Source organism: Acyrthosiphon pisum, chromosome A1, assembly GCF_005508785.2.
Source record: "Acyrthosiphon pisum isolate AL4f chromosome A1, pea_aphid_22Mar2018_4r6ur, whole genome shotgun sequence".
Classification (NCBI taxonomy): Eukaryota; Metazoa; Arthropoda; class Insecta; order Hemiptera; family Aphididae; genus Acyrthosiphon; species Acyrthosiphon pisum.
Genome location: NC_042494.1, coordinates 81586615 through 81599974, shown reverse-complemented (window position 1 = coordinate 81599974; position 13360 = coordinate 81586615). Strand labels below are relative to the sequence as shown.

At 31.0% G+C, this 13360-nt stretch overlaps 1 protein-coding gene across 1 annotated transcript; it reads right to left on the bottom strand.

Moving 5' to 3' along the window:
• Positions 1 to 679: 679 nt before the first annotated feature.
• LOC100158845 (alpha-tocopherol transfer protein-like) lies at positions 680 to 12416 on the bottom strand. The gene is made up of 7 exons (XM_001946137.5): positions 12264 to 12416; positions 6423 to 6572; positions 4410 to 4569; positions 2818 to 3085; positions 1673 to 1783; positions 1437 to 1539; positions 680 to 1357 (listed from the first exon to the last, which is right to left on the bottom strand). The coding sequence occupies exons 2-7, from the start codon at positions 6559 to 6561 to the stop codon at positions 1206 to 1208; spliced, it is 933 nt and encodes a 310-aa protein (XP_001946172.1). The 5' UTR covers positions 6562 to 6572; positions 12264 to 12416; the 3' UTR covers positions 680 to 1205.
• Between the last annotated feature and the right edge of the window lie 944 nt (positions 12417 to 13360).

The following is a 13360-nucleotide window of genomic DNA, read 5'->3' as shown; positions in this document are numbered from 1 at the left end:
TATTTCGCTTGAATTCAAAATTAAAATAACTACTAATTCTTACTTTTCATACTTTCTACCTAAGTAAAGCATTCAACAGACTTTAAATTCAATCGCCCACAGTTTTGTATCTACCCCCTGAATATTAGAGTATCATGCGTGGAATATTAATATTATCTTTTCGTACTGGTAATACGTGATATATCACCGTAATGCTAACCTACCCAGTGATTAAAATAGGTAGTAAAATAAACATAGTAGGTACATGGTATATCGAATATTACCAACATTCTAAATCATGCGGTAGATCGAATCATATTCAAATGTATTTATTTATTTGCACGAATGCCACGTAATATTTATTTAAACTTTTACAGTTGAATTTTTATCTTTGTGATATTTGTTATTGATATCTGGCTGAAATCGCTTTTAACTTGAAACACTAAGTTGTACCGTTTACGGTTAAACCTCGATTACGCTTAATCAGCTGATAACAGAATACTTAACCGGGCAAATTCGGCCAATTAAATTCATGTTAACTTTAATCGGAGATGATACAACTGGCCCTAAGTGATTTGAATCTAATATTCTATTCATTTAAATTTAACCATAAGTGTTATATTATCATATTTAATTATATAGGTACATGGCTATTATAATAATTTAGATTTTAAAATATATTTTTAATAATATGCAACCATAGAAAGAAAGTTGTCGATTTATTTAATTTCATTACATTTAGTCATATGAAAAAAAATATATAAAACATGTTTGTAGGTATAAAATATTATTAAAAATATTGATTACAATATATTTTATCTTATTTGAAATTGAATACAAAAAATATTTAACTAAAAAGTAAACTAGGCATCCTTATACAATAATAACAAAAATTAAAATATGTTGACGTTAATATTGTGACAAGAAGTGCATTATTCTGCAAACATATATGTATAAAGTAAACATTTAATATAAAAACAAAATCATTTGTAGGATTATTTCAAAGTTCTAAAACCTAGAACGTATACAAAAAAAAAATTGTTTGATAATTGCTTTGGTTTCAAGGAAATTGCATCAAATATAGTCCAAATTATGTGAAATCTATATTTAAAAAAAAAAAAATGTCTAGGCTACCACCCAGCTTGTGAAGTGTTCACATTATTGAACAAAATAAAAATATGCGTAAATCGTATAAAATTTATTTTTTAAGAAAGATGTTGATGCATTCAATCGATAGAAAGTTGTTTGAAGGAACCTTCCATTCCGAAAAGATCGTCGTGTGTCTTCGGCTTTCCAGGGCGTCGGGACTCGTCGGCTTTGATTTTTTCTTGTTCCTTGAACCAATCCTTGTAAGTCACCATTTTTTCGTACCATTGACCTAATTTCATAAAAAAAAACCAAAAATATATTTTCATGCTCTATAATAGCAATGTAATGAATGATTATTTTTAAGTTACGGTTAATGTCAGCGATTGGTCCAGCTTTTCCTCCATATTCTTCTGGAAGCATATCCCTCGGTACAAATTCGTTTAATGAGTCTAACGACGAATGCACATGGATCTATATAGGAATAAAAAAAGAGATTAAGGATACAGATCATAATATACAAATATTATATTGCATTAATATTTTAATTAAAGAAAATATACACATACATAAAATAATAATGACTATATCATATACAGTTACTTACCCTGGTACGTATTTTTTCTTTGAGGAATGGCTTCACAAAGTTGATGATTGTATCCACAAGTGGTGAAACATTTATGACGTGCACTTCCTTCAATTTAACTGGATATGCTTCCTAAAATATGTACAAAAGTCGAAAATCGGTTAATAAACGGCATTGATTTTTTTTACATAAACTCTTTTACAAAGGTTGCATAATAGTTTTGAAAATAATTAAATAAAATTATATTGAAAGAGTAATGACTAATGAGTATATTGTAGTAAACTAGTGGATCACCTAACTAGTAAGTTATTCAGTATGTCTAAATAATGGTAATAGGTTGGCTAAAAATGGGTTACCAAAGACTAACAATGCAACTCATGGATGTTAATGATTATATCATCATATAATATATATTAAAAATATCATTATAATAATTTATAAATGTTGTATCATACAACGACTCAGCAATACAATATGATTGTATTATGAAAAGGTAGTAGAAATCGTTACGTATTGCTAGTCTCGATCAAACTAGAGTAAAACACATTTTATAGAAACACTTTAGAGTCTAGAAAGTCATACATACAAAGTTATGATCACAGTGATGATCAATCTCTTCTTATTTATTCCTAATGAAATTATTGGTCTGCTATCACCTGAAGTCATTGATTTACAACGTTCATGAGTATCAGTGGCATTTAGTATAAAATATGTTATTGAATGTTGCAAACCCAAACTTTTTTGTATCAGTATTTTGACCGGAAAGTCAATAAGTTCGTAAAATGAATCTCATTACAAATATGTCAACACATACAATATAGTGTTTTTAATAAGGTTACATTATAAAGAAACTATAATTCATTGGATTATATCATATACTATAGCATATAAAAAACAATTCTCCTCTGAATCGAATCATCGGATATTATATTGAAATACAAGGTCAGTTTACATAATTTCTGTCTATTTCGGTTCTAAAACGAAGTGGATTTCTCTTCCCTTCGAATACCAGAAAACAATTTAATATACGTTACCTAATACTTTATTAGACATATTATATTATGTTTCTCTACAAACTAAACCGATAGACAATTTTAACGTTCGAGCTTCGCACAAAATGATATTATTAGAAGTATGGTATAACACATAATTTAAGATGTACAAACTTGTACACAGATGAGGAACTTTTTGATCAGAGACGGTGTAAACTTGGCAAAGTGGTTGGCGAAATTCTGTGGTGTGGCCACGCTGGCGTCCAGAATGTACACGTCTCCTGCCACGCCGACGTGTTCCTCCTTTAATCTTATGTCACCGATCATCAACACTACTTTCATACCTTCAGCCACGGTTGCGGCCATCTGTTCCAAATCCACACCGCTCATCATGACCACGCGGCGTCCGTTCGGCGTCAAACCCGGAAGTGGCGGTACGTTTCTGAAACATATGACAAAACGTGAAATACGAATAATGAAAACATGTCAATATGGCGTATTTAAGAGATTTATAATAATATATGGACATCGTGAGCTCACGGGTCCCGAGTTATGTGTGTGTTTCTAATGATCCCTGCACTTTGTCCAAATAAACTGTAAGTTGTAAAGCTCTGAAATTTTGAAAGTAGGTAATTGAAAATTTGAAAGTAGGTAATTGAAAATTTGAAAGTTGATTTTTCTAAGTTCATTGATTCGAAGCCATGGCCAAATTTAACTGAGCAGCTAATTTTACATTACGACTCTAATTTGTCCAAATTACACCAGATAACCAACTTACAAATTACTTGAATAGTATAAGCTCTATAGAGTATACGACTTTTAATAATATTTTTTCGGTATAATTTGGACAGAGGCCAAAAGTGAAGTGGGGCTAACTTCACACTCATCCCAAATTGAATCAAATATTGTAAATACGAACAATTCAGTAGAACTGAAAAATACTCCTCTCCCCCTCCCCCCCCCCCCCAATATACACACCGTCATTAATTCGACTACAATAACTACTATAAATACGCAATATTACTATAATATTACATAATACAATGTGATGATACAACCTAAGTAAATCCGTAAAACAGATCAAATCGTGTTGGTACATTTATATAATAAAATATACAGTTGAGATAGGTAGTCTATAATATAGTATGATACAATGCAATCGGAACGTTCGTTAAATAATGTATAAAGTAAAAATGTGGAACAGAAAAAGCGTGTACAAAAAAATAACACAACAATCGTGCGTGTTGTTGGTACTTACTTGATTAATAAGACTTAACGAAAACCAATAGTTTAAAATCTGTCAATAGGCGTTTTAAAAATAAAATTTGAAAAATAAGCGTGTCTTATACCTACGTAACGTAAGCTACGTTTGTAGTTACGAAATAACGATATAAGAATTATTATGACATATAGCTCGGTACACTGTGTCAACTGTCAACTATGTAATAATATGGCATTGTAAAAATTATAAATTTAACATTAGTAGGTACATAAGTAATGTAGTTATATATCTGTGTTTATAATATACATTTTTGTTGAGCATGATTGCAATTAAAGTTGTTGTCGACGAATAATAATCACCGTCCAAAATGTATACATTATTTTACTGCGCATATCATTGAAATTATCTTTTTACCTATAGTCGTATATTAAATTTTTTTTTTAATGTTGCAAGTGGATTTAAAATGTAAAATACCCATCGTAGTTTTTGAATACCTTAAGAAGACTTCGACGTAGTAAAGTATAAGTAGGTAAAATATACATACGCGACTCTCATCACTTCTTTGATTTCTGGTAACGTCGGGTCACGGTTACTGAAGAACTCCGGTACAGCCGCTCTCATCGTGAAGTACATGTCCAATTTCCTCTTGGTCTTCTCCAGAGAGAACTTACATCCTCGGAGAAACGTCATGATGCGGGCATCATCTGGAAAATAGATAAAGAATAGTAAAATATTTGTTTTTGCATTATTTCCGTCGAATTAATATTATGAAAAAATGTTCGCTGGTATTAAAGTTGATGAAAATAAAGGACCTCAAAAACTTAATAGACAATAATATATAGCGATGGAAAAAAATGTTTAGTATCTATTACAATATTTTGCTAACATAAATGATAGTTAAGGAACTATATTCATACCTCATATTATAATATAAGTAAATCGATTAGCTACGTTAATTTTCATAACACCGTATACGCGTTTGTTAATTTATTATCTAAACTCATGTGACGTAAACGTATATAATATTAATATACATATTATAAATTTTTATGTACCTTGGTTTTTAATTAAATATGATATTCTTTGTGTTTTTAGTTTGAATTAATCTAAAATTACTGTTCATATTATTACATTATACCTATATAGTTATTATAATATAAAAATAAATAAAATGATGATATAAATTAACTTTTTAACTAAACTAATTTGCTAATTTATTATTTGTATAATAATCAACTTAATAGCTTAACTAGTTAAAGTATAGCTATTGTATAATTTGAAAAAACATAATTTTTTCCAATTAGGTAATTAAAAAAGAAAACGTTAATTTAAAATTATATTTATACAAATCATATTTTATAACTGTAGCTTAGACTAATTATTTTTTCTTTTTTAATCAAGTTGTATACGATATGGTTGTAAATAAAAATAAACAAATAATTAGGTAATGCTCTTTGATTTAATAATTTTATTGGACACAAACGCGTGTAATTGCCTTAACCACTACAGATAGTGCTCACTATATTCACTGCTCAGTAAAAAGCAGTGGCGTAACTGAATAAAAATATATTTTAATAATTAATTTACCATTGTAGGTTATCTACACCATAGCCTCTCTCCACCCCTTCCGGTTTAGTCTTAAAACTCATTTTATGGGTTAGAAATAAATTATAGGTAGCAGGTACTGGGTACTCGCATTGTTTAATTGTATTAAGAACCTACATAAGAATTCATTAATAAAAACGTGCTATAAATAGTTTAAAAAAGTAACAAGTATAAATATTATTTACACATAACTTTATTATATTCAATTATTGCGATAACATTGATTATACCACAGGATAAATCTAAAGTAAATGCACTTTTATGAAATAGTTTGTGGTTAAAAAATATTTAAATATTATAATATTATGTAAAATATAATTATTGCATTCTTCCTTAACTCAAGATAATTTAAAGATTTATATTTTTGGACTATCTTGGGGCATAATGATACCTATACCCCCCCCCCCAAAAAAAAAAAAAAAAGTTAGATGGGCAAGTTCCACCCCCACAATTACGCCTCTGGTAAGAAAAAAATTATAGGAAACATTTTAAGCAAATGTATTAATTATTACTCAAAAACAAATTGAAAGTTGCATAATCGCTAGATAAGGTGAGTTATTTAAGTGTCTATATTCATTATTTCAAAAGGTTTATACTTTTTAAAATTATTATTTTTTCATAATTTATTTTGTGCTATTGCAAAACAATATTTATGAAAAAAAAAAATGTTATTTTTCACAACGTTTTATTGTAATCTTTTTTAACGTTTTTTTGAGTATTATATTTTGAATGATGATCACATACATTTTTAATTTCAGAAGCAGAATATTTTTCTGTGTACTCTATGTATCCAAACATATACAAAACAAATTTTAAACCGATATAATTAATTACCTAGAAAAGTAATAATATCTTAAGTTTATATGAGCGGAGTATAGAGTGTCAATCGTAAATTAAAAATTAGGTAAATATTAATTATTATCATACTACACCGAAGGGTGAAGGAGCTTACCTTGAAATTGTGGCAAGTGTGGTTGCATACGTAACCATTCCTTGATGTGTTCCAGATCCTTCTCTCTGGTCGACACGTCTTCGTTGAGCTCGGTGCGGATGTGCCTTTGCATCTCCACGGTGGGTTGTACGAGAGTCATCTTGCTGTCGGCTGCACAGAAAACAACAGATAACGATTACGAACTGCGTCAAACCGAAGTGATTTTTACTATAGTGCGTATGTGATGGTGTAAATATTATAATATGTTATCGTGTGAGTTATGCATTGGGCTCGCAAATATTATGATCAAATAATATAATAATATATTATTATTATTATTATTATGACCTATCGTCAGCTCTTCCGCGGCGCGTGAACGAGAGAGAATAAAAATCACTATCGAGGAGTGAAAGAAAAACAGTTGTTACAAAAGTAAACCCGGTCCACAAATACTACTAGACTGCCAGACTGCCAGCTGACACTGCTAGGTTAGAGCTATCATGGGTCTAACACATATATTAGATAATAATATTATTATAGTAAGAATACGAAAGAGAAAGTCTATACGGCCGCGCTCGCGGATACATTAGATAGGTATGTACACGCTTGGGTATACGGTATGACGTGTTGTGTGTGCGTGTGTATATAGGTACGGAAAAAATATGTAATAATAATCGTCCGTTGCATAATGTAATGACCACAAAACCGACTAGGTCGCCACGGCCATATTATCATCGCGTACCTATACAACCGTCGCCGGACCCGTTGAGCAACACGTAGACACGTAGTCGGTGTATTAAAATATAATATTTTACATAGTACCTAATACGACATTATGGCTAGGTATATAAATACGTATATTATAGGTGCGATCACACTATACCGAAGACATCCGCGGGGGATGACCTTCCGCAGACGTTCCCAATTTTCATCCAGGCGCCCGTTTTCCGTCTGTTCGATGATATTCGCACCGACGAAATCTCGCAACACGTCGCTAATAATAATATTACGCCTCGCAATAATATAATATTGTTATATTTTTATTACACACGTCTAATGGTGTGTCTGATGTACCTATATTCGTATCGAACCGACCCTGAAACAGCCGGTCTGATAATGAGATATAGGTGGTGTGTACCTTAATGGCTGAGCCGACGACAATAATATTATACCTAATAATATTGTGTTGTCCTTCGCGAGCCGTTCGCACGGAAATGTGCTTTTCACGATGATCCGTGAAAGCCGACCTACACAATACGCGTGTCAATAGTTTTTAGTGTCCAACCGTCATAATATGAATAAGTACATATGGACAATTTGTTTTATAGGCACCCAAGAGATTGTCGAGAGCCGGAAGACTTCATCGTCCAAGGACGGACGGACAAGTGGGTTATCCACAAACGTAGTTTACAATAATCACCACAGTCAAATGATGCACGGCGGATAGTATTTCAAAATTACACAATTCAATATATGGTATTATCTTGAATAATATTTAGTTTATTATTTAGCTGAGTGTTTTTTTTAAGAGTTTTTGTATATTTTAAATACAATATAATTTCCTTCTCGATGTATGTACCTTTTATAATGTCTTAGTATTTAGTATTTTCGATAACGAGTTAGTCCAAGTAAATACTGAACACTTTTAAATTTTCACCTCCTCCCGCATAACCATTATTAATAAAGAAAGGTTTCATTTATTCGTTTCAATACAATAGTTTGTGTTCCTCGGTCATGATTAAACGATAATGTTATCAACAACTGGCTTCAACTTCCATGCTTTAAAATCTTATATTTTGTAATTAGGAAATAGTACAGGTAATCAATAAAATCAAATTTATTTTATCTCATTATTATATCTTGTATTTTATTCGATAAAAATTTAACTATTGTATGCCTTTTGTTCAAATTACATATTTTCATAAGTATTTATCCCGTCCCTGTTTCACTAGTGCAGCTATTCTTGGTGGTGGTTTCCTTTCGTCGATTTTCGTACGACGATTGAAACCATCCGTAAGAAAACCTCCAAAATTCAAATTTTATCCCAATTCAACGGTGTGTGGAAGGTGCTTACGATACGACGAATATACAACTTATCCGGAGACGCAAAATTTTACGACCTATGCGGACGCCCGACGGGTGCAAAACGTAACTACAAAGTCTATAACCATGGTTAGTGAACACCGTGTCGGGTGTAGCTTTCTATAAGATTTGAGGCGCTCGGGGTTTACTGGCAGGACAAACCGAATGTATATTATTATATTATTCGCAATATTAAAGTACAATATTATGTAAGACCGTTATTATTATAGGTACCTACTGCCTACGTATAGCCGTATAGGTACGACGTCGTAATAATATAAACGAACCGGAATCGTTGGTGCAACAGTGGGCACATCGCAACGAAAAGATTGACGTGTATAATTTATTGAAATTGTATGTACGTGCAATTATAACAATATATTATTATTATTATTCCGGGTGATCTATTTAACGTAAGATACTCATTATTTCAAAATTATTCACGTCTTTGAAAATACATAATTTTAAGTCGTTAATAAACAACATTTTTCGAAAAAGAATATTTTTACTTTTTTGTTTCGTTATTATTTTTTAATTGTTAGGTTTTTTTATGACAACGTGCATTTTTAATTCCTTATTTTAAAGCAGAATATTTTTAAATTATTTTATATATAATAATCGATTTTGACCGAATAGATTATGAGTTATAACTAAGTATGTCAATTTTAAAGTATTGATGAACGTAGTGAACTAGCGAAGTAGTGCAGTAAAATATTGGTCCACTTCGCCCATCATCTAAATCTTAAATACTATTAACAAATAAACTACTAACCAAAAGTTTGATTTTTATAACGGATCTAATTACTCCGAATAATATCCTATTTCAGAATATGACATTAAAAATGTACATAATATTGTCATTCAAATTTCAAAATAAAGAAAAACTTAAAAAAAACAAAGAACTTGTATAACGATAAAAATTGTTAAACATATTATAATTTGTTTCTAAATAATATTATGTTGTTTTATAATTAGACATTTGAAATTATGTAATATAATATGTTCGAAAACTTTAATGTTTTCTGAAATAATGAGTGTCATACTACGATAGAACGGTTCGACACGTCGAAATGAACCACAAATCAGAGGATCGTTTTGTCGAAATCGGTGGCGGAAAACGAGCAGGGAAAAAACGAAAACAGCTCATGTGCGTAGGTACAATACGAAAGATAAGAACATAATATTATTATAATAATACGATGCGTTACGATGTCAACTTCCGTCGTACGCTAATTTAGGACTACATCGACAACAACAAAGCTCGAAAGACACGTCAACTGCGGCGATACAGGTACAATACTTACAGTCCTGTTAAGTATTTGATTAAAAGTATTCAAAACTTTTTTAAGCATTGAATAACTTTTTAAATGATTTCAGCATGAAGTATTTTGAATGGTATTTTAAATACTTTTTTTGTATTAAATACTTTTTGGTATTGAATATTTTGGTTTTTTATTTCGAACATTTTATTTTTATTCGAAATAATTGGTTGGAAAAATATTATTGTCAACTACAATAATAGAATAATAATTTTATTTAATATTCTGTATTTCTGTGTAAGCCGAAGCCAAAAGGTTTGTGAAAACCAGATTTCTAAAAAAAGTTATTGAATAACAATATTCCCTTTAAAACTATTAGATAACTATTAGATTACCTACTACCTATGTGTTTATATTACGATAATTAGAAACCCACTTTAAAAACCAAAAGTATTTGAAAAGTATTTGAGTATAGTATTTGAAATACTTTACAATTAAAGTATTTGAGTAGTATCTTAAATACTTAAAAAAAAAATTAATTGAGTATTTACTCAAGTACTTTTTAAAAGTATTCTTTACAGGACTGAATACTTATATATCATAACCCACCTGTAGTTATATATAAATGGTACCTCGCGATAATAACCGAAACGAACCGTAACGACCAAGTATAATAACATTAATATGTCATTATCGGGCCACGAGACTTACAGCCCAAAATATGCATATTGTATTTTGTTTGTACTGTTTGTTATATGAAATGATAGCAGTGCGTATAGTTACGATACGTTATACATCCGTTTTTTACTTATTCAAATACCGAATGATTTTACTTTTTAGTGTATATATTATTATTTTGCATATTTTAAGGTTTTTTTGTCTTTATTTTGTTGTTTATACCAAGGCGTATTACTAATTAATGCTACACTTTCACGCGTGAAAAGAAAAATTCCTATTGGCGCATGTCGGTGATATATTGGCAAATCAGTGACGATTTAAATTATCACAATATTATTAATACGATTTAATTTGGTGTGATTCATTGTCCTTAAACAAAAAATATTCTCTAGTACAATATATGATAATATATCATATCGTTTATCTCGATCATTAACACTTTATATATTTTGATGAACACCATCAACGCCTATAATTAAAAGTAATACTATTTAGTTTAATGCGCACGTGGCTAATGCTTGTTCATCACTAATCGTATTAGTGGTGCTAGTATTAAATTTTTCCAGTTTATTTCGGTAGGGGTACCTCGGAGATATTTTCGGTTCAGAATTTATTTCAGTTGGCCTGACAATTATTTTTATTTGAATTGAACATATTCCTCAACTGGCTCAACTCACGGGTTTATAGACTTTAGAGAATGATAATATTATGATAATATTAATACAGCGCGCATTTCATTATAAGCCACTTGAGCCCTGTTCATGATTTTCGACCAGCCAATGGCGTTTGATCTTGAACTTTGCAACGTACGGCACACATTGATGGTCTCGCAGTGTGGACGATTGAGGACGAAAGTGTTTGTCGAAAACCGTCGTAAGTCATGTCTTTTTATGTATAGACCGCATTGTATAATAATTACCAGTAGGCGCGTCATTACCACATCGCCAGTTTCAATTATTACGAAACACAATAAATTATTAATTTTTATTAATCCGTACTAAATCGCGTGTACGCATACTGCTCACACAAACTCACACACACGTCAGGTAATGCGCTGCGTATGTAGGTAGGTAGGTATACCGAAAATAATTAAAAACATACAATTTAAAAAAGTGTATTCCACATCATAGATACCGCTGCTTCCGTGTGAACGCAGAAAGAGAAACTCAGTGCCTATTAACAATATTCCGTTCGTGTATTTTTATCGTACCTAGGTATGACGTTATTATATCCTCTCTGTATCGGCGCGTCGTGTTTGCCCCGACAATGTATTGTACGTATCGTGACGTACATAATAATAAGCATTATAAGGCACACGATCTATGGGAAACAATTAAAAATCGTTTTATGAAATAAACAAAAAAAACGACGAATAAACAAATTCTTTCGAAAGATTACTCGTACAACATAATAACAGGTGGGTGGTCATTGGTATAATAACCATCGCGGTATCAGATAATATTATAATAATTGTCGAGCACTTGTTATAACAACCTATTGTAATGCAACTATATTATATTTATTTATATAGTATGATAAATAATTTCGCGCAAGTTGAAATCGTTTTTTTCGCATCAAAATCTATCGAAGACACATGTGTGGCGAATAATATTATGAACCTGCTTTCACTCAACCGATAATTCATGTTCGATGACGACCCTCAAATTATCGGCATATTAAAATAATAATAATAATGTGTACAATTTTCATCGAATTCCGATTTTATCGTTTTATCTTTTCAAATTTGCTATCGGTAAACCGCAGACTGCTGCCATGATAGTAACGCGCTTAAAACTATTATAATTTAACTCGATCGTAATTATTGTCTTATTATAATTATTACCTTTTATGAATTTCTTTGACGTAAATCTGCGAGATTCTGCACCGTTTGATTACCGGATACTGACGGCGGCGGTGTTCCAGCGTGTTGTCTCACCGTGTGAGGACGACGGCGAAGTGTCGATCGGTATGAAGGTATATTCTGCCGTAGCGGTGCAGGCCGACGATAGTGCAACGGAGTAGGGAAAATAATATTATTAGCGCCCACGGGGGGAATGATGCATAATACAAATATATTTAATGATATCGAAGACTTTCACTCGCCTTGGGGGCAGCATAGACTTTACCGCAATTGCGCGGATTTTCGTCTATTGATAAATAATTGAATACCAAACATTTAATAAGAACTGAGGACGAAAACGAAATATAATACGTATGGAATATTAATATAATAGCGTAATAGTGTGTTGACGACAGTAAATAATAATTTCACGACAGGTCTGTGTCAGGAGAGGTCCGATCAAATCTTCGGAACTGCGAAGGATTTGGCTCGAGTCACCGTCGTCCGATTGACCAGGCCGGTATCAATGGTAATCATAATTCCTACATTTCGATAAACTTGACCTGCAATATTTGACATAAAAATACATATTGTGTAGGTACGTAGTTGTCATTATAAATACAAAGCGTTCAGCCAAATTACGCTTATGAAAATACTTTTAGATTATTATTTGTTTGTGGTTTTTTTTGCCATTAATATCATTTTTTTTACTTTTCTGTCCAATATATACCTAATATAAAGTAATATTATAATGTTTACAACGGTATTGTCTTCGGTAAGAACAAATATTATTATTTTATGCGTTTTCGTATACTCGTATTATTTCATCAGATGTTCAAACACGTTCAATGTCAACCTCTTAAGATCATCATAATACAGAGATACAATAATATTATGTTTACAAACACGAGTTGACATAATAGTCACATAGAAACGTTAATTAAATAATTATATACACTGTGCATATACTTAATATGTTTATGGTACAAGTACAAAATATAGGTATTACATGGTATTCTTTGGTATAATTAGTATATACCAATTCGAGTAGGTGGTACATATGTACATAATTTAAATGAAAAATGAGTAAGAATACTAGG